This window comes from Aphelocoma coerulescens, chromosome 1, assembly GCF_041296385.1.
Source record: "Aphelocoma coerulescens isolate FSJ_1873_10779 chromosome 1, UR_Acoe_1.0, whole genome shotgun sequence".
Classification (NCBI taxonomy): domain Eukaryota; kingdom Metazoa; phylum Chordata; class Aves; order Passeriformes; family Corvidae; genus Aphelocoma; species Aphelocoma coerulescens.
Window position 1 is genome coordinate 20271338 of NC_091013.1, and position 22480 is coordinate 20293817.

The following is a 22480-nucleotide window of genomic DNA, read 5'->3' on the forward strand; positions in this document are numbered from 1 at the left end:
CAGAACCCACTCACACATCTCAGTAATTTTTGCCCTAATATTTTAAAATCATTCCTGTCAGGAATGAGCCTATCTTCAAACTGAACAGCTTTACTTTTTTGACAGAACGGGAATGCTAATGATCATTAGCAATGGTTGACTGTGCAGTGCCATAGTGAAAGCATAGTCAATAGTGATCTTCAAGTTTCTACTTTTTTCCAATGGTCAAGTCAAAACTTTTGTTAAAATCTGCCTGGGAATACTTTTGCCTCCTCACATGCATAGTTTTTTTAGATTAATTTCCAAAACCCACCTACACGGACAAAAGAGAACCTACTCAGCAGCATCAAATTGATACAAGGAGCTTAAGCCTTCAAACCATATCCTGTAGCAACATGACACTACAGAATAAAAAACCGAGATGAACCTCAGTGCATGAATTGGTATGAATCCTTCACCTCTAAGTGAACTCTTCCTACCGGATGCAATCCCAGCTGCTCAAGAACATCGGGGCCCCTGCCTCTGCTCTGCAGGACAGCAGCCTGGATATCAACATTATGATAAATCAAGTAGGAAAACAGGCATTAATCAATTGTATCAGTTAACAGAGCTGGCCAAGCCCTGTTCCCAGACATAAAAAACCTAAAGATGAGAAGTCTCCCTGTTTTCAAATCTGCAAGGAATCAACTTTTAACAGTATGGATGTTTGCTGGCTTCCTTTTCCAGGTCTGTCCAAACGAAAATGCAGTAAGGATACCACTAACCCTTATCCTTATGGATATATCTGGAAGAAAGGCAATTTGTTAAGCTGGTGCTTGCTGAAGTTAGCAGATGGCTTTGCTGATGATAGCAGAATGCTGAAGCAATACGTTATCCCCCAATGCCCTGAGACTAAGCAGTCATGGATCCCACACTGGCAGTGATTGACATCCGGCTGTAGTAACCATGGATCTTTGTTGCTACAGCTGAAGACAGTCTCATGAATGTCTTCTCCTAGTGCTTTCAATTACAAACAGCTATGACAATATTTGCTCTTCCTCTAGAGAAAACTCTGGATATCTTGCCTCAGGGCAAAATCCTTCTGTCAGTGTGAACCTGGAGTACCTCCAAAGAAGGCCAACACCATTACAGAAATTTGGCCCTACTCGGTTGAGCAAAAGCTGTAGTTTTGCTTCTAAATTCACTGGAGTCAAATTAACTTTGTTTCTTTTTACTTCTTCTTCTTTTGCATCTCAGAAGTCATAAGAAAACTCTGTCAGCTCATTACTGCAGTCACACATACACCTACAGTGCTGTGGCAGGACCCCACAAGAGTCCGTATGGCCAGTTCAATCTTATCCCTTGGGACATCTTTCATTGTTACATTTTCCAGATATCTGGCATTCTGCAGGTTCAACTGCAGCAGTTTCTAATGATTAATAATATGAAAACCTTTGGGATGTGAAGTAGCAGTAACTCAGTATAGCAAACGGTTCATTTCTCATCCATTACATGCCATTACTGAGGCTCTGGAGCAGTGAAGGTCTTGAGCATGTAACACTGGAGTCAGAGACCAAAGCAGCTCACCAGCAGAGCTGATCCTGCTACAACCTTTCCCACAGCAGCTCCAAAGACTCACCCTGAAACAACAGTGATGAAGCAAGTAGGGAAACTGAGCAAAACTTTGTATTTTAGTTTGCAAGACCAAGCAATATTTCAGATCTGGTGTCAGTCCAGTTTAGATACAGATGGAACACAATTGAAAATAACCCTCACAAACTCAAATACTGAAATAAACCACATCCCTCAGGATGCCCTCCAATGTATGGTTACTCCAGAGGCCCAGAGCTCTACTCTGACTCCATAGGGATCTCACAGTTTACAGACTCTCTCCTATGGTTGTTACAGCAGTGTATGTCCTCAAGACTGACAGATTCAAGGCTGCAAAACTGAGAAGTGGGTTCCACATTTAGAAGGGCTTCCTTGTCTTGCAGATCTCTGCTTCATGACAGGAGATCCAGAAGCCCTGGGATAGGAACCCAGTCCATTTCTGGATCCAGTGTCATGATCCATGGAAGGACACAGGGTCCTTTCCTCCACCCTAGACACAGGGTCCTTTCCTCCACCCTAGACATGTGTAAGCCATCAAAAATGGGGTCCTCAGCCCCAGTGAAGCTGGGGTCGGGACCAAACTCGATCTGCAGAAGAGGGCAAGTCCAGATCACCAGTGACATCTGATGACCTTTTGATCTGCCAGTGAATTTGAGGTTTTGAAACTTTCTCACACCAAAAAACCCTCTTCACCTCCTCTTTGGAAGTGATTCAAGACCAGAAGAATGAAGGATATAATTGGTCTACAAAACAGTGATTAGGGAAGCAAACATAGCCTGGTAGGTGTCTAACGGGCTATTATGTTTTCCATAATAATTTATATCAAGCCTCTGCTTTGGGCTCATTTTATAGGAGCACTAGAATGGAAACATTTTTCAGGAGAGGCCATAGGAAATGTCACAATTCTTTGTGAAAACATATGTAGAGGGTTTATCAGAGCCATAAATTGGCAAAACCACAAGGAAGAACTGATCTAAATCTCAGTCCTCAAAATGTCAAATTTAGTTGGCTATGACGAGAGAGAATCACGGTCATGCATAAAAAAAAGAAGACATGTCTGACCAAAGTACCTTTAGGGAAACTGTTCCAAATACTTTTTGCCTAAATTGTCCTCCAATGTGCACTGTTGTCTTATAGAGCTCTTATGTAAATGTCAGGCACAAAGTGAAACATTGGGAAAAAAACCCATCAAAATTATTCTGAAACTCAGTCAAGTTCAGTGTATTTTGATACCTATTAAAATACTCTACCACTACAGGAACCACTACCACTACAGTGCAAAACTTGCCCATATCATAAGCCTTTTGAACAAAACTGAATTTTTACTTTCCAAATTCACATTTTTATTGGGCTTTCCCTGGGATTTCAGTGTAACAGTAACAGACAGATATATATATAACATTTACAGCCTCCATCAGACCATCAGGAACCCACAGATCTTAGAGGCCCATTTGTTTTAGGAAAGAGACTAAAATTAAGCCAAAATGAAACTTTTCTTTTTTGTCCTACTGTGACAGTACACCAGGGGGTGAGAAGCCCAGTTTGAACACAAAGGGAGTGAAGTTTCACAGTGCTCACCTGGCTGATACCTTTTCTAAAGGCCACAGCACACAACAGTCATCACTGCTGTTTCCAAGTAGCAGGAGAAAGCAATAAATTTTCTCAAGGATATCCATCATTTATATATTCCAGCCAAAGTAACAGCATGTAAAACACATGCACAGGATTTCCAAATCCCCTAATAATTTTAACAGTCTCCTCTTTTTTTCCTTCCCACGTTTTTTGGGGGTTTTTTTGGTTTTTCTTTTTGTTCTTTTAAATTACAACATCACCCCCATTCTGCAGCTTTATATCAGGGTAACATTTCTTCACTGTCACAAAGACACAGCCACCCAAAACATCTGCTGATGAAGACCAGGGTGAACCTAGCAAAACTCTGGCAAAGGGAAGCTTGGCACGGTGACTGGCACCCATGCTGAGAGATTTTTGCCCCTGATTATGTGGTGAGAATATTCAGGAACAGTGAGCACCCCACTATTTCCACTATGGTTAATTAGAACTATAGAAAACTGAGCTATACATATGCACAGACACTCTCACCTAGTACTTCTTGTACTGTAAACCTAAAGCAGCACTGAAGAGAACATGAATGACACACTTGCCTGGCAATAAAGTTGTCCTCAAACACTGCAGCACCAGACAACCTCCACACTGGGGGAAGATCTGAGACAACCTCTCCACCCACACACACTTCAATTCAGTTTTTGTCAAATTCAAGTCAGAAATAAGGAGGAAGGGGGGATTTAAGACAGTAATTCTGCCAAAGATCTGAGTTGTGAGGGGGATCAATATTATTCAATACACTGAATAACTTAGGTTGAAAATAAAATGTGCTTTTTTTGTACTTCTTTTAAAAAGTATTATCTGCTAAATGGTATACAGAAAGGCTTCTTTTTATTTTTTTTTCAAAATGAAACTTTCACCTGCTTTGCTTTGAAAGAGCATTCTTTGTATTTAAAATTACTACAATTATGGGGAAAAAAAGAAGTGCAAGGGAAAAAAATCTTTAAATATACATTTCATGTCTGTCCAAATCAGCTTTTTCCCTTCCTGTCCATCATCCCTGCAAATTCTTCATCTGGCCACCCCCAGGGAGCCTATTCTTTCCCCAGCTTTTGGTGCTAGCTAAGTATCTTGATGTCTGACAGAGAAACTGATTGCAAGGGATAAGCAGTTCTTATGCAGCTCCCTGTATCAGAATACATAAAATCCCATCTGCAATCCCAAAAACATCCTCATAAGTGTATTTTTCAGTGCTCATCCTTTTTTTTTGTCCCATAAAATTATATTTAAAAGGAAATAAAGAAAATGCAGCTCAGGTCCCCTGGTGATTATGCTATGCATGTTATAAAACACTTTTAGTTTAATACTGATAAAAATACAGTGCAATCTCAGAGTTTTCCAGTTTCCATCACACTGAAACCACAGGACCTCCTTCAGGTTAAGCAGATATTGCTTGTGGAAATGTCTTTTTTTGTGCAGTGTGCTCAGTTCATTACTTTCAGAGAAAATCTCTGGAGGGAACATCAGCAAGTATGAAAAAAAGGCATTGCCTGGCCTGCTGTGACCCCAAGCTAATCAGGCCTCCCGTACCTCAGACTGGCTTACAAGAAGTTCAGACCACTTCTGCCACTGGGGACATTTGTCCCTGTCATCGAATGTCGTTTCATTGGATGTCCAGCAGCACTGCTCATGGCTGTACCAGAAGGCAGATAGGCAGACACCCTCTTTCAGGTCTGTCATCCAATCCACAGCTAAATCTATCACTCCAGCTAATGTACCTGGGAAAAGAAATGCAGAAAAAGAAATGGTGGCATTAAAAATAATCAAGTTGCAAGGATAATATATCTAGTTTTTATAACAGAATAAAATCCATGATTTGGGTAAGTAGGTGCAACATAAGTGTTCTCAGACTGGAGAAGGTTCGAAGGGGACCTTATAGCAGCCTCCCAGTACCTACAGGGGGCTTATGAGAAAGATGGGGACAGACTTTCTATCAGGGGCTGCTGCAGTAGGGAAAGGGGTAAGGGTTTTAAACTAAGAGAGGGTTGATTTAGGCTAGGTATAAGGAATAAGTTTTTTACAATGAGGGGGGTGAAACACTGGAACAGGTTGCACACAGAGGTGGATGCCTCATCCCTGGAAACATTCAAGGCCAGGTTGGACAGGGCTCTGAGCAACCTGATCCAGTTGTAGATGACCCTGCTCATGGCAGGGTTGTTGGACAGGATGACCTTTAAAGGCCTCTTCCAAGCCAAACTGTTCTCTGCATCAATACAAATATACCAAAGAACTGGGGGCACTAACAAGTTTTTCTGACCTTCAATGCTCTTCAATAAGCTTTTATTCTAAATATTATCATTCTCATACTGACTGATGGCCAAATAGGGGAGATATAGCCAATGCCAGGCCTGCAGCCTGTTCAAGGCAGGTGCCCCATCTGGCTGAGATGGGGAGGACGTCGTGCAGGGTCTCTATAGGGACACTGGGCCACAGGTCTCAAACCACACTGTGTATTTCAGGGGTAATGGAGGAGAAGGATATGTATGTTTTCCTACAGCTTTACTGGTCCCAACACAGCAACCTTAGAAGGATGACTTCATTACAAAGACAACATGGATGCCAAATTCTGACTTATGAACTTAACAGAATGGGGCTTTTGATATGTGTGTACATTGACTGGCAATCTAGACATGCAGAATAAAACTATCTTTCAAATCCTTCCGGTACCACAATGCTCGTCTCAGTTTCTCCCCGGTTATTACACAGAGCTACAGTGACACCCGGTGGCCACCAGACACAGACACAGGTATAATTGCTGTGGCCAGACACAAAAAAAAGAAAAATTCTGCTTCTCTAGGGCATTTGCTCATCAGCGATAACAACCTGCCCCAGCAGCAGCACCCTCAGCGCAGGTGGGTCCCCAGGAGTGCAAGAGCAGCAGGAACGGGAGGCTGGAGCAGCCGGAACACAGAGAGGCAGACCTGCGTGTGTGGATGCTAAAGAGCAGGAGCAGAGGAATTTTCCAGCTGCTGAAGCATTTTGTGACGTTTTCCTTTCTCATGCTTTAGCTGAGAAACAGTAAAAGACTGTTCTGTAAATAACTCTCTGTCTCGCACCTGCACGGTCTTGTTTTAGTTCACTGAAGGAAATATTTTGAAATAAGCGTTGTAGCATTCAGCCAATCACTCTGGGAGGTGTATGGTCAAGCACCCAATAATGTAATTTCTCTATTGCAAACCAAGTTATATAAACGAGGTGATAATTAATTAAATAATTCCATTTGTCCTGGAATTCAGTGTCGTGATTCTCGCCGTCCCTGGGGACAACAGCGACACCTGTATTCTGTCCGTATGTCCATACTTCCTGGAAAGAATTAAAGCAACAACTGATAGAAGAGTCATTTAGTGTTTTCCAGATCCCTGTCATATACAATGGAAAGCAGAAGTCATCATTATTTCTAAAATAATAATTAATAAAATTTCAGGAAACCACTAATGGATTTGAACAGAATTTATCAATGCATTTCAGTAGGACACTGAGGGGAAAAAATACTTTAGAAAATGCAAACTGGTTTGGTTTTAAGTTTCCAACTGTTATAGATTTGTGGCTCCTGCTCAGAACGTAATTATGTGAAGCAGGGGTGGGGGCTGCTCCCCTTTCCCCTAGCAGCTGGGGCACACAAGTGGGTCCAAGAGCTGGTTTATTTCATCTAGGACTAAAGTTTTCTGATTTGCATTTCTGTAAAAGAGATAGGAGGAAAAACACATTTCAAATAATTCAAGCGCATGGAACCTTTTTTTTACTTCAAAGACCAGAAAAAACCCACAGGTTCTTCTCCCACCCTTAAGAAGGATACTTGTCCCCACACTGACAAGCAGTGGTGACCAAGGTAGCAGTGAAGAATTTCTGTTGTATAAAAATAATCTGAAGAACTATACAGATATACTAGAGAGGACAACACACAAAAAAAAAAAAAAGGCTGCAGATGGGAGTGATGATGTTTGTAGCAATTATTTTCTTTCATGAAGATCTTGGCTTAATCTTGGTTACTCTTTTCCATTTTTCCCAAGTTTCTATGGAAACCGTGAACCATGTTGCTAGATGACGATTAATCATTGCATTGCTGGCAACATCAGCATGCATAGCTTCCTGTTTTTCAGTGAGCTCTAAATTGTCCTCCAATTTTCTGAAAGTTTCAGAAACAAGGAATCTTCATCCTCTGGACCAAATGCTGTGTCTGTTGCACCTCTGGATGGATCTTTAATGTTCTCTGTAGTCTTCAAAGTTTACACTACATTTAACTAGGCAGCTGCACATTAATGCTACCTAGCCAAAGGTGCAAAAGACAGACTTCTGAATGTTTTTGCCCAATAAAGTTAATAACTATACTGAAGAACAAACATTCAGTTCTCTAATATAACAAGCTCACAGGCACCTCAGCACCACTGAGACAATGTGCTTAATTATGCAGCTGATCTAATCCCTTCTGCCAGATTCTTAGGCATCCACATAAGGAGGAAAATGCTTCATGCAATTTACTACACAAGCCTTCAAGAGAAGAAAATCATAAGGAGGGCCAAGATAATAATGCAATAATAAATGCTTCACCACCTATGTGACCAGAGCTAGAAGTTTTCCAAGTTCTGAATTTTTGCAGCTTTAAGTGAAATTAATGCAAGTGCTAGACAGTTCAGCATCTCAAAGTCAAGCTTTTAATTTCTTGTGCTTATTTTGGCTGTCAAGACTGTAATAGAGTATAGGTTTATCTCCCTGCTTCTCCCATCAAAGGAGCTGAGTTTGGTCCCCCTTCTATGTAACCTCCTGCCTGGAAGGAAAAATAATGAAGTACTCCAAAGCCAGACAATGCTGAACTTTATTTTAGATATTAGCCTTTTACCTCTCTCCTTTTCTGTTTGTTGATGATGGCCAATTTCTTCCTTTACAGTGCCATAATGAGAATGCTAAAAATTTGCTTTGAAAGGGTAATTTTCTTCATGCACCTGTGCCAGAAAACAGCATCACCCAAGTGGTGGATTACAGAGGGAATTCTTGCACATCCAGCCTCAGCATTAGAGCATTTCAACATTACTATGATGGCACTTTTTGTTACATAGCTTTAAAAACACAGACACTTGCTGATGTACAAAGAGCATATGCTTTTAGTTGGGCAGTAGTAGTGGTTAGGCTGAGGAACATCCATTGGTCTGCAGGCAGAATGGGCCCAGCAAAAATTCAGATTTCCTTAAAAACAAATGTTTAAAAAATTTGGTATCCATATATAAATGTTTAGGCTCACTCCCCATACATTGCTTTATATGAGGAAAGCATGGAACTCTGACTGAGACAGGCCCATGTAGTGCTCAGTATCTTTTTCTAGACCATTGTGTGAACAGTCTTATCTGATCTCCACACGAAACAACATTTTTGGGTTTTACTGTTCTTTCCCTCTTCTCTGCAATTAGCAGGCTTTGGCTCTCAAAGCCTCACTTCCAGGAGTTCCTCAGTGCCCTTCCAGCCATTTGACAGTGTCATACACCATCATCTCCCTCCAGCAGGATGTTCAGGGTCCTGTGGGTACTTGCCACAGACTGGAGGCAGTGAGAGGCTCTGCTCAGGCTAATTTGTGTGTGCACCCTCACAAAGGAAATTATGATCTGATCCCAATGGCTGCTGTTACATTCTCAATATACACTGGTGTTGCCTGTAACCCTGAGGCTGGCTCTGCTGTGAGCAGGAAGCCAGAGCAGAACCCCCTCCAGACATCCCTTTCCCACCTACACTTTTCTGGGACTAACAAAGGATGCAGGCTCGATGACATTCCAAAGATGACAAGATATATGTATATGTATGACATGATACATATATATATGTGTATGTGTGTGTATATATATATATATATATATATGTATCATACTGCCAAGTGGGATGGTCCTCTCCTTCCTCCTTCCATCAGCTCCTTCCCATCAGCTATTTTTTGTTTGCTTGTGGCTCTGTGGTGACCAATGCTGCTGAGACCACAAATCAACTGAAAACTAATCTGGCTAAAATCAGTTTTTTCTAGGAAGTCAGAACTGACCCAGTGCAGCTACACATGCACAGAGCAACAGGGCCCAGTGGCAGAAGCACTGGAGAACCAGGATTGCGCCTTTTGGCCTCATCTGCTCATCTTGGCAGTGGAGGTGCAACCTTTGAGGTATTGCAAAACCTGAAAGGTGAAGCTTACCAAATTGATGGGATTTAGGCTTCTAGATCAGTTAAGCTCACTTTAGACTCCTGGGCCTGGGTAAAGACCCAAGTGCTTTTGGAAGCTTGGGGAAGCCCCTGCCAGCCTCTTCCAAGAGTCCCATCTTGCTGTTTTCTGTGCCCAGCACAGGGAGGGCAGGGGAAGGATGCTCCATGGGACCCTTATGTCCTGGGTACTGCTGCTGCCCCTTTCCCCTTTCTCTCCCATGCCTTGCCATACTTTCTGCTCACCTCTGGTAATGCCTGGACCCAGCTGCTCAAGGGTTCACCCAGTGTCCATCCACTGACCAGGCTACTCCCCTTGGAGCAGCAGCAGCTTCTGCCTGTTCAGCAGAGGAGGGACCATGGAGGAGCCCGGCTGGTCCATGCAATCCCATCTGATCATACAGATGCCTTTGTGGCAGGCTCACTTCTCTGAACAGGCAATATTTTAAGAAGAGAGGACAACAACATGAAGTGCCTCTTGACTGCACCACCACCTCCTCCCTCCTCAAATCTGGTTAAGATTCTTGACTAATTCGGTTTCATTCTTTGAGGTAAAATGGTTGCTCTGCACCCTTGTCATTGAAAAGGGTGATCTCAGTTTAGTTTACCCTCAAACCCCATTCCCAAGCTGGACATATCAATGTTAGGGTTTATCAGAGGACAGTGACTCTGGCTTTTGACAGCCTTGAGGATTTCAGCCTGAGGTTGCATTGCAAACTAGAACTGAATTAAACCTTCTGGGATGTTTTTACTAAAATGGGAGTGTGTGCATGTATACCACATTCTTTGTATGAGGAGAGGATTACTGAGGTCACTGGAGCCCTCAAGGGCTTGCTCTAACTTTATTTGCAGGCAGAATTCTCCATCCCAGATGAGACCAACCCTGGCCTTCAGGCTGGACTCAGCAGCCCTGGTAGTACACTATCAGTCTATCAGACTCTCTTCTCATCTCACCCTCCCAACAGAGTTTTTGTGGAAACAATTGCATGTCTATGAAATTACATAATTTGCCAAACATGTCACTTCAGAAATGTTTCTCAAGAACTTCACCAGTACTTCTGAGGCTCCTAACAAATGAAATAAACATATTAACTTGACAGATGCTGAGCAGGAAATTCCCATCACCCCTTGGAAACGGGGAAGCTTCACATGGTGCTTTTACCAAGCAGCATAACACAAGAGCACCCTGACATCACAGAAAAAGCATAAAAAATGGCAGCTGTCTCAGCTGGGTCAGAGAAGTGCAGCTTTCCAAGCAGGAAGATGTGCTAAACTGAGGAGAAGACAGGAGAAATTGAGGAAATTAATGAATTTGCCATGTGAGTTTGAGCAGACTGTTAAGTATGTCATGTCTGTCTGGCCTGGAAGCAGACCTGAATCCAAGTCTGAAACTATTTTGCTTTCAGGCATACATAAAGAAGATAACCCAGTGGAAACAGCAGTTTATAAAGCTCCCCTTTGAGTGTCCACAACCAGTGTTTTCCCCACATCATATTTTCTATTTTGCAGAACTAAAGTGATGACAAGAAACAAAATCCTATAAATAAAATCGACTTCTGCAAAGCAAAGATTCAGAAAGTCAAACTAGTCCATTGAGTACGAAGCACTAAAATGCAGATTTCCCAAAGCAAAAGAAAAATCCCTCTACTGGTGAAAACATTTTTCTCTAGGTCAGCAGTCAAAAGGAGACTTTGCAAGTGGGTATTTTTATTTAGGATCATAACTCCATGAATGCAAAGTTGTCTTTTTAGCTTAAAAACTAAAAACATCAATGGAGAGACAATGAAGTACAAAGAGAAGCAGATGGTACTGCAGCAGCTTGGGTGAGATGCTCCAGGCATAGCTGTAGCACTAACACATACATACCTGCCAGTAGTCCTATGAGAAGCATTACAACCCATCCTGACCAGGCATCCAGCAAACTCTTGATGAACTCCCATATGGATTCTTTACTTTTGCTTGTAATCTGAAATTAAACATACATATAGATGTGCTGCTGATTCAGGCTGACAGTTTTAGAGTACAATGTTGAAAATAATTAAACTCCTAGATGGTGCATACAATTTCTCTACTCTCTACTTCCTGCAGTCCCAATAATTTGTTCTGAAATGCTCATCGGATCAAGTTGCAGCAGCCCTTTCATATTTACAAACTCAGGACATCCCACGTCCATGTATTTAAAAGTTCTCCTCAAGTCATGCAACAAGGTAGGAAGCAATAACTTTGGAAAAACACTTATTTTTGTCACTACCAGGATAGCTGTGACCCAGGGACTGTGATGAATCAAAGCCTGACACCGTCACCTTGCGATGGCGGTCGGTGTCACGCGATTTCTCCCGCAGCCAGTCGATGGTATGGAAATCTTCGTAAGTTCCAACATCAGGGAAAGGCTCATCCAGAAAATCCATCAGGTTGCCCGAACCATTCATGTCTCCTGCATTGACCATATTAGGATCTGTACACAGAAGAAAAGCAAACTTGTCAATGAATTCTTGCAGCTTTGTCAGGCATTTCAGAATCAAGTTTTCTGAAACACCTCCACGAGCCCGGAAGTCAAGACAGCATGAACAGTAGTCCTGGGGGGCACACACAAACTCTTCATATTTGCTTTAAGAAAGCAGGGGGAGAAATATCCACCACATATCCTACTAAAGCATGAGAGGAAATAAAAGACACCTGTCCCCAGACTACAACAAACAGTTACCAGAGGCACTTGATGGGAATTTGGATGAGGGTATGTAGGAGTATGAGAATATAAGAAGAATGAAATATATATGAAATACAAGAAGAATGGGGACATATACAGACCTTAGGGGTTGTATAGAACAGATCCTGCAGAGCCTGTAGCTGCTTGACTGACACAAGGTAACTTTTGCTGGTCACTGATGAGGCCAGCAGGGCACCAATGACTGCCACCCACTTTGTTCCACCAGGTATAAAAATGGGAATTTCACAAGAATTTAGATCTTTGAAACTGTGAGGAAATTTCCCAACTCTGAAATTAGAACAGGCAAAAATGTAGCAGATAAGCTTTTAGTGCCCTGTCCATAAACCCTGATACCCTGACCAGCCCTCTTTATTTAGTGTCTTCTTTCTTCCCCCCTCCCCATTTTCAACTGTTTTATTTGAAACCTCACCATGTAATTTTTTGCCTTAGTGGTGTCTTTAGCAATGTAATAAGTATGAACACTCAGCTTTGTCAGTCTCTGCTCTCCATGAGAGGGTAGGGATTTTGGATGACACTGTTCTGAGCACAAGCAGCTGAGAAAAGCATTATCTTACAGGCAACCAGCAGATCACCATTACACCATTAATAGAAGCCCTTTTAAACACGGAAATCAAGTGATCTCCCAGAACCATGGCATGTTTGTGTGAAAGAGAACCAAGCAAGTGAATCACAGCCTGGGGAAGGAAACTCAATGCAGAGCAGGTGTCCTAGGCAGCGCTGCAGAGCACAAATAAGCTGCCACAAGATGGGGGTGATTTGAAAAGCAGAAGTTAAGAGGAGTGACAATTGAGAACAGTGATACTTCGCCATGCAGGTGAGAGCACGATCCCACATTGCTAAGTGAAATGACAATCTGAAGGTGGGATGATGTGGCTGACAACAGGAGCTGAAGTTGCAAGGGGACCTTGAGCTCAGTGTCTTGTAAGAGGACTGGAAGGGGAAGCTGAAATGAGGTGAAAGGATTAGACAATGCTATTACTTCATAACATTGTGATGTTTTGCAGATCATTTACTTCACCCTATTCTTCCCATACAGCAAAGAAGTACCTGTAAAGAACATGCAGCTCAGACTGTCTGCCTGCAAAAGGCAGCACCCTCTGCTAAATAAACAAACTTCTGGAAACTCTTGCACTGAAAGCATTGGCAAGTTTTCCTTCATATCACAAGAAAATTAGCCAACATGCTAGTTATATCATGTAAAAAATAGTTTTTTAAGTATGTTGTCGATGCCCAGCACATGACAGTATTGTGATGGATAATACCAGGCCAGACCACAAGTATGTAGGATAATTACAATCTCAGTCTGAATCTACCCCAAAAATACGTGCAACACAACATGTCCAAGGAGAGAAAAAATGTGCTAGAGACCACAGGGCCACAGAAGATGAAGAAAACAAACAAACTTTGAACTCAAGGTAGCATACCAGTACCTGGAAATTGCAGTGAACTGGATGACTGCCAGCCTTAAAAGTTCACTTCAGGTACTACACTTTTGAAAGCAGAGATGTGATACCAGATTATGCAAAAACCTAGCTACAGCACTTTTGAACTGAGTACTACAGAGTTTCCATCTTATATCTTATTACTGAGCACCATAAGTATCCCTTTCTTTCTCTTTATTTTGCATTTATTTCTCTCACCTTACTTTGGCATCTGTAATAATTTGCAAGGTTTATGTCAGGATGAGCTAACTTGCCCTCCTAGTGAAGCTTGCAGATGCTTTCAGTTCTGCCAGCAGAACTGGAGCCTTACACCAATCAGGCAGTGACAGATATTTTCACACACATACATTAAGGGCAAATTAACTTCATCCAAACATGAATTGTAGCCAAGAGTACTGCAGCAATACACTCCAATGATGGCAAAAGCATGAATAGCCATGGTGCTGGTTGTCTCATCTAGCAAGAGAAATCTGCACTATACTCTGGACACTAAAACCTAGCCTCCTTTCACAGCTGATGACAGGAAATGAACTATTTACATCAGAATGAGAGTGATTACTTCCCAGAAGTGATAATTTCTGTTTATTGATCACGAAGAGCTGTCAGAGGTAGACATCTTCACCTGACCTAATGAGTGTAACACTACCAGTTCAAAAGAAAACGTTGCAGAATTACAAATGCAGCTTCTCACACCTGAACATCTAAGACATTTGGATGCTCTGACAGAGCTTATTGTATACACTGAAAGGTGTTGAGTCTTGCTGAGGAATTGTCTAACATACGTATTTTGTCCCTTTGTTGTTTCATGCCTTAGACGTCCTTGCTGTCCTTTCCACTACTTTTGCAGATGCTGATGCAACATAATTTGTGCAAGGGCTGTTTCCTGCTTAGTCCCCATATTCTCTTCCTAAAAATTTCTGGCACTCCACCAGCTTTTCCTAGGGCAGACATCCAACACTGAGCAGTCTGCTGTGACTCCCTGAGAGACAATGGCCAGTCTGGAGCCCATCATTCTGTAATCTCTTGGGGTCATTTTCCCCTTTGATTTGCCTTTCTCCACTTTGAATTCCATCAGCCATTTTATTCCCTACAATACAGCAGAGAGCCTTAACAGCGAGCACTCATTTTTGCTAACTAGCTTACTACCTACAACTGAAGGTTTGTGTCAATATGCTGCTTTAATAACTGCAAACAGGTTCTTTCTAGAAACTGAACTAGAAAACAAAGAAACCTGACTGAAGCACCTATCTCTGGAACTCACAGGGCTCTGGTTAGCAGACTTCCCTGGATTTAGACCCATACCAGACTATTGCGATCCTGTAGACACAGCAAAGTCCTGGCAGGGACTGAGTCACAAATCAAGAGAGGTCACAATGCCAGACTGACAATTGTGCCTCCTGATGGAGGCTCTCCTGGCTGCCACATAACCCTAGACATCTTCCAGAAATCTTGGGCCAGATCAATCTGGTGGTCAGTTCCTGATCTCCCAAGCCATGCTTGGTGCACAGTATTCTGAAGCCAGAAAGAGTTACCCTACAAATGTCAAAGGAGTTGCGTGAGAGCAAGCTGGCAGTCAAGGTCCAAATATTAGCCTGTGAAGCTTTATGGCTGCAGGAAACCAGATAATTTTTAAGCACGTAAGGGAAGCAAAGAAGAGATTCATGCAAACAAACTACAGAAGCCAGGGTGCAAACACAGGGAGCTGCTGATGGACCAGGACACACCAACAAGCTCAGCTGGTACTACATAGACACAAGATCTCATTGTATTTACTCACTTTTTATTATTTTCTGAAGAACCAAAAGGGTATTATTGTATTCAGGGTCACATTTTTTCTGCAAGTCTCACAGTGAGTAAACTCATCACGTGACTTTGATCAGCTTGGAGCTAAGTTTTATAGAAGAGCAATAAATCATATTTACAGTGAAAATGCTGACAAACTCTCAGCTTTAGAGCACTGTTACAGCATGTGCAAATGTAAAAGCCACAGATAGAAGAGCTCTATCAGTGAACTGACATTCTAGGTAGTATGCTGACTGACTGAATCAGATATGAAATGTATCTGACATGGCAAGCACAGACCAAAACATCCATGGTTCAAAGAGGCTGAAAAGTATACTGATGGAAAACAACTAGCTGAACAGTCATCAAAGGAAAAGTCTTGGCCCTGGCCTATTGCTCCTAGATGCTAGTTCCATGCTATGTTCTCCTCATCCTGTTTTCTGTTTTAATTGGATACATTGCACTGAGGCAGGCAGCATGATTTTTAATGCAATTCCAGCAGGTTTCAAGTTACTTTCAACAGATCACAGTTACTGAATTACTTCAACACTTCAAATGTTTCTAGCAGACAAACAAACATTCACCTACACTCTTTGCTGTTTTCCTTGAAGTGGGGGGTTGCTACGTGAAACATGACAGGATGCAGGCAGCAAATACCTCTCCTGTGGTATAAAGAATAAGTGAACCTGGCAAGAGGCTGGGAGAAGAAAGCAGAAGCCTAAATGCCAGTTTAGTTTGCAAGTTTCTCAATTCACATTTGGAGTACCTTTTTCGGGGTGTCCAAAGCATCACCTGTTCCATCTCTTACAAATGTGCCATGCGTTAGCCAACACACCAAAGGAGAACACAGTGTGTGTCTCAGGGCTTTTCTGTGCTCTAGTACCAACACACTTACAGTGATAAAACAGAGGAGATACTACTCCAGGCACAAAGCTTTTGAATCATGACTCCATTGTAGTTGAGCCCACCACTGACCTGAATGGTTGGTCAGATGAGCTGTGCTCATGTGGCATGACATGACAGCAGTTACTGCAAAAATGAAGGAGCATGGGGGCTGTGAAAATCCCTGGGCTTTATTTTCTACAGCAGTATAGTAGTACTAAACACATATTTATTTTCTATAGTAGTAGTATGGCCATCATCACCAGACCCCTTTGCACTGACAGATGGTTTGCCACTCTGTGCCCCTAATACTTGTATTGGCTGTTCCAAGGACCAAGCATGGTGCCCCGGCCTCGGGCCATTACCTGATCAAGGTGATCTGTCAAGCAAAGGCACCTCCTCCCAAGAGCTGGGTGCTCTGCCAGCATCCATCCATCCCCACTCCCAAGGAATTTAGACCCAGTCACAGAGATGGACTCAGAGCACTCTCCTCACAGAGCCTGAATCCAGGCAAAGAGGTCAGTGCTGCCAGCAGAGTGAGCTGAATCACAGAATCATGGAATGGTTCGGGTTGGAAGAGTCAGTGTTCAGAAAGAGGCCTAAGAGGGTAAGGCTGAGGCAGAAAGTTCCTAGAGCCGAGCATGGTTACACCACAGGTCTTCAGCACCACCTGGCCAGAGAAAATGGGCCTGACAGCTGAGGAGGCAGCAAGCAAGATTATTTAACAGGGTCACCATGAAAGACATGAATGAAAAGTACAGGGAGATGATTAGGGGTGTGTGTCTTTTGGGGAGGGGTCAGAGACTGAGGTCTGCTTAGCCTAGAGCCAGGAAGGCCAAGGTGGTGTGGATGGAATTCCCTTTCCACCACCTGCCATGTAAAAGATGATTTAGAAATGGCAACGTGATAACGCACAGGATATAGGAGACAGGTAAACAGTTATCAAACATTCTTCTCAACAAGAAGTAAGATGCTGTTTGGTGATTTTGCAAGGAAGAAGTCCTCAGCAAAAGCAAGCAGACTGAATCCCCAGCAAGTTAAATGGGTGATTTCCTATAGGTTGAAAAATATCCACATGCAATTTAAGATTATTCAACTTAGAAGCTTCAGATTGAACAAGCCAAACAAGTTATTGACCTTCTGTCTTAATGATGAAGTTTATAAAAAGGTGTTAGAATGGCCTTGAATCAGAGTAATCAAGTTCAGACTCCTGGAAAAAGTTGAAAATGCTGGACCCACTTACAGACCTTTTTTGGAAACAATATGGGAAAAAATTTTCCCTGTAAATTGAGAAAATACAGAGGAAAGACAAGATATTAAAATTGGCAAATGCCTTTCCTACAATTCAAGGACTAATTGCACAACCTCCAGATACAAGTAAATAGCCCTGCATACCCTCAGTCTCTCAGCACACTAGCACGGGCAGGCTGCAGTATCAGAAACAGTACAGTAAAATATTGCAGCCTTTTATTGTATGGCCCCACCACCACATATTACTGAGTTTCCAGCTATGATAATGTGGTCAAGTTAAATACAGTCACATCTTTGATGTGCAGCTTTACCCTGAATAACCTCTATGGAAAACATTACAAAGCCACAGCAGAGCTCAAAAAACGCAGGGCACCAGCTCACAGTGGAGAGGACCTGGGAGAGAAGGGAAAGGCAGGAGGGAACCCTTGGGATAAATGGCAGAAAACTGAGGCACTGCTCTGACCAAACCACAGGGGCCTTCAGCTGCCCCTCCTCAGCCTGCACACATGCTCACGGGGTGAGAGCAGCGCTGGCCACGAGCACAGGCGGAGGGAGGCACGGGGTGACACAGGGCACACAGTGCACACGGAGAGCTGATACCCAACCAACAGGGCTTCCCACCCTCCCATCACAGCCAGACTCCCTCTTCTCCTTTTCTCGTCCTGGGAGGCATTCTCTTCCTCTGAGGGGTAAAACACACCCCAGCATTCTGCTCCCTGCTCCCTCCCATGATGACTCTCCCTTTAGAAATTAACTTCTTTTGGTATGAAATATCATGTGCCTGCTCCCCCTTCAAGTTTGCTTGGAAAGTCTGAGCCAAATTAGTTCAGCTGCTGAGTTATGTCAGGAAGGCAAGGGGAAATAAAAATCCCAGCTCTGTTCCTGCAAGCTCCAAATGGAATTTTTGCCAAAATTGGCTCTGTATAAAAAAATGTTAAACTTACATCTCTGTTTCCAGTGAGTCTTAAAGGTCCCTCCAATAAATTTACTTGTTAAGTGCAAATGTTGAGGCTGTGAAAAAAGCAGGAGGGAAGCGTCGCTGCCTCTGGAACATCCATCTGCAGTTTTGAAACTGAGCTGAAACATCTCTTAAAGGATGCTCCTCTGCTAACAGGCCAGAAGTTTGGGCAGATGAGCCCCATGAACTGTATCAACCCCACACCCCATTATTTCTTGATGGAAACAAGATTTGATTAGGTAAAACTCTGAAAGCCTTCAACCTCTGGGTAAGAAACTACATTTCAGGAGACAGGACATCCTGGAAACCAGTCCTAACAGTGTAGGGGCATGTATGGTTTCTATTCTTGGTTTCCCTCAAGTCCCCTTCCTCACAAAAAAGAGGGCAAATTTCCCTTCTGAACCCATGGCTTTTACTGCCACAGAGCTCTAAGCCACATCTGAAGAGTCAGGGGTGCTACAGAGTTTTCCTCCTCATGCCACATACAGCTGAGCAGATTTGGGGTTCCAGTGCTCCTCTTTTCCTCTTCATTCAGAAAATTATAAGATTAAGGGGGAAAAACAGGTTTGGAACTAGGGGAGAAAAAAAAGCAAGTTAATTCAGAGAGAGCAGAGTTGCACTGTCAGAAGGGAAGGGGCCTGGTATACAGTTACTCCTAAACAGCTCTGTCCTGAAATGGGATGTTCAATGGCACTCAATGTACCTCTTGCTGAAAACCCTTTTAATCCTTCAGCTTGAAATAAAGCTGATAAACCCACACTGGAAAAGCCATTAATCTGGTTCTACCATGTCACTTCTCTTGATCTGAGCAGACCAGGGCCCTGGTTTGCACTGCTGCGTTTGATGCCAGTGGGCTGCACAGCTACACAGAAGTTACTTCATCCCGCTGAGAGGAAGCTCCTGCTTCTGCAACATGGGGAAACCCCTCCCTTGGGGTGATGCTTAAGAGCAAAATGTTAAAAGTGCTTTAGAGTAGCAGCCTAGTGTAACCCTGCCAGAGTCTCTCTTTTGACATTAATAATCATGTGAGATTTTTTGGTTCTTCTGGGCTACAGATGAAGAAAGCTGAAAAAACCCAACACCTCGTGTGTATGTACACACACGCACACAAAAAGTGAATTAAGACTCCTTCTCTACAACCTGATCCCATTTCACTAAAAGGAAAATATTAACACACACACACCCCTGTTGGGCACCCTGCAAGCTGCAGTGTGATGGCAAAAGCAATCAGGAAAAGGACTGGTACCTCCGGGCATCGCACCACTTTTGAGGGTTGAGCACAATGCTGAGCCAGGATAAACAGGAGCTGTTCAGGCCTGGAGAGGCTCCCACCACACACCACCAGCCTCCAACACAAGCAAGATGGCTCTGGACTGTGAAGGAGACTGGGTGCTGGGAGCATCCCCTTTCCCCCTGCTATAGCACCTGGCCACAGTCACGATCCAGCTCACTTTCCCCTTCAGGTCAGCAAACAACTTCACAAAGAAGCAGTTCCCAGCCCTGGGAGGTTACAGCACTCCCGAGGAGCCTGTTCGGTTCAGGCAAAGAGGAATTTCTCTAACCCAGGGTCAGTGCTCCCCATCTCCTTCTCCTCTGGTCCCTGCTGAAAAGCAACCTTTGAGAAGGTACAACCTTGGTAAGAGAGGCCCCGATGTGCACAGGGGATGAGCACCCCTGCAGCCATGTGTTAGAACCGTTGCATGGCATCCCAGGGATGCTGCCAGGGAGAGCACCTTCCAGCTGGGGATGTCCCCAGGGTCCCCCTTTTACACTAAGTAATTCTTAGAGCACTCAAGTCCTTAATTTCCAAGGGCCCCCAGCATACACATCGGGCTGGCGCCTTGTCTTCTTGCACAGAAGATGTCTGACTCAAACTGAGAGAGCAGGAGAACCACTGCCCGGCACATTTTTCCACAGGGCACTTCCATATGCTCCAGAGTAGGGGGGGAACCCATCACCCTTGTAGAACCAAAGCGTGGCAGCCCTGCTGTGCTCCTTCCATGGGCAAAGAGCCAAGTCTCAGTGTGCCTGGTGAGCAAGGGCACAGCTTGGCTCACAGCCAGTGCTGGAGAGAACCAAGCCAGCCTTGACTCCAGGGGAAATCAAGAAGAAATCCAGCATTGGCACCAACAGGATGCAATCTCCCCCCCGCCCCCATCACCTCATGCAGCAACAGGTTTGTATTTCTATCACTTCAGAGGCTCAGTCTTGAAAAAACAGGAGCAGTTCTGCTGGAGAAAAATAAAATTGAAATTTATTTTTCTTTCAGTTTGGAACAACCACCATCTTTTTGTACTTCAGTAATTCATTATCTACTTTCCCCTCCCACACACCTTATTTTCTGATCCTGACACAACTGCAGACCTGATCACTGGAAACCAAAATTCACCCCTCACTAGGATGTACAATCTACTTCAGCACGGGAGATCCAAAACATTCCCCCTTAAGGTATGGGTGAGCACACAGAGATTCTAGGCCTGCCAAATTTTCAGATTTTTCCAACAGTGGGGAAAAAAATTATTTGAACAAAGAACAGGATTTGGAAGAATAAAAAAATTCTTCCTGTAGACCAGAAGTAAAAAGTCACCTGACTCTCTGCCTGATGAAGCTGCAGCTGAGTCATCCTCTGTTCTCTGGCAAAGGCATAGAATTATTTATCACAATTGTTAAAAATATATATATATAATTTTCTTTTCTGACTAGTATAAGCTCAAAAATTGTTTTTCACATTGTAACATTTGCATTACAATAAAGTAAAAAAAAATAAAAATTTAAAAACCCTAAAATATATTTGAAAAGCTATACAGAAAAAAAGCCCCACAGGAGAGTCACCATTTTTTCCCTTTACAGATCTATGCTCATGTATTTGTACAGAGCACCTAATTAAACACCCACACCAGGAAAACAGACTCTGGACTTTGCTTCCATAAATATCAAGTCAAAAAGCACAGTTTACTGTGGATTTTTCAGCTTTCTGGTGATCAGCATTTTACAAGAAAGCAAAAATACGCTTGTCATCTCCTATGCTCCTTCTGGAAAAGGATTTTTCACGTTTATATAGGACAAGGAAAAACTGACCTTTTACTACAGCAAATTATGCAGGAAACCTGTCAGACTAGGTGCTTTGAAACCACATCAGCAAAAATTAACAACAAAGGAAAAGCCTCTTTCCCCAAATACACACCGTAACCCCTCGAGCAAGTTAATCCTCATTCCTTTATAAGCTTAGACACAACAGCAACTTCCTTTAAGCACCCAGGAAAAAAAGGCAGGGGATGCAAGCAAAACACTATTGCTGCTCTCTTTGCACGACTGAATGATGATGGCTGCTCACGTAAATACAGAATTCCGCAGACACCCGAAGGAGCCATTGGAAAATACAGGGAACAAAGGGCCTTCTTTAGCTATAAAGCTCCATCTGGCAGCATTTCTACTGGAGATGTCAGCCGGCAGATCAGCACAGAGCCAGCAGGCAGCCTCTGCACCTGCAAACCCTCTGCTTGCACAGAAAATGTGCCGCTTTATTTGCCAGCAGAAATCCTGCCCGACGGAACTGGAGCTCTAGGACTGCAGCACAAGAGCAAATAGCAAATGATTTTTCGAAGAATTATGTTGCTTACCTGCAATGCAACATCATTTAGCCCAATCCCAATGATTTTAATAGCATCCTTCCTTGGGTGGTATGGCTGCACCAGCAGCGATGTCATGGGGAGGAAGCAGTAACAATCATGTGACTGCATCCTCCGTCTATAGGATATCTGATCGGGGGAGCCGCACCAGCCTGCAATCCTGCGGGATTAAACGGCAAGCCTCTTTACCCTGCCCTGCCGATTCCGTCACCATTGGAACACATGCTGCTTTTCTCCCTCCCTAACCTAAGCTAATCGTTCTGTGCAGCTTTTGCAACAGCAACAACATTCACATTTTTCACGAGGTAAAAGCGTAAGGAGTGTGGCGTGTGCAAGCTAGCAAGCACTCCTGGAGACTCTGCAGCCCAGGTTGCTGCTCTGTGAAATATGTAATCACAGCACCTTGGAAACGAGACAAACTGCAATTTCACCATTCCTTGCATTTTTC

At 43.3% G+C, this 22480-nt stretch overlaps 1 protein-coding gene across 4 annotated transcripts in view; it reads right to left on the bottom strand.

Moving 5' to 3' along the window:
* Positions 1-22480, bottom strand: part of CLCN4 (chloride voltage-gated channel 4) — a 44118-nt gene that overhangs the window by 19469 nt on the left and 2169 nt on the right. Inside the window, exons 1-5 of one of the 4 annotated variants that reach the window (XM_069003762.1) lie at positions 22024-22085; positions 20565-20631; positions 11664-11815; positions 11227-11326; positions 4723-4910 (exon numbers count right to left, since the gene is read on the bottom strand). In XM_069003762.1, coding sequence (XP_068859863.1) covers positions 4723-4910; positions 11227-11326; positions 11664-11807 — 432 coding nt within the window. In that variant the 5' untranslated portion in view covers positions 11808-11815; positions 20565-20631; positions 22024-22085. Of the gene's footprint in view, positions 1-4722; positions 4911-11226; positions 11327-11663; positions 11816-12168; positions 12290-20564; positions 20632-22023; positions 22110-22480 lie in introns of those variants that run through there. The other 3 variants (XM_069003767.1, XM_069003772.1, XM_069003757.1) reach the window with 3 other exon arrangements.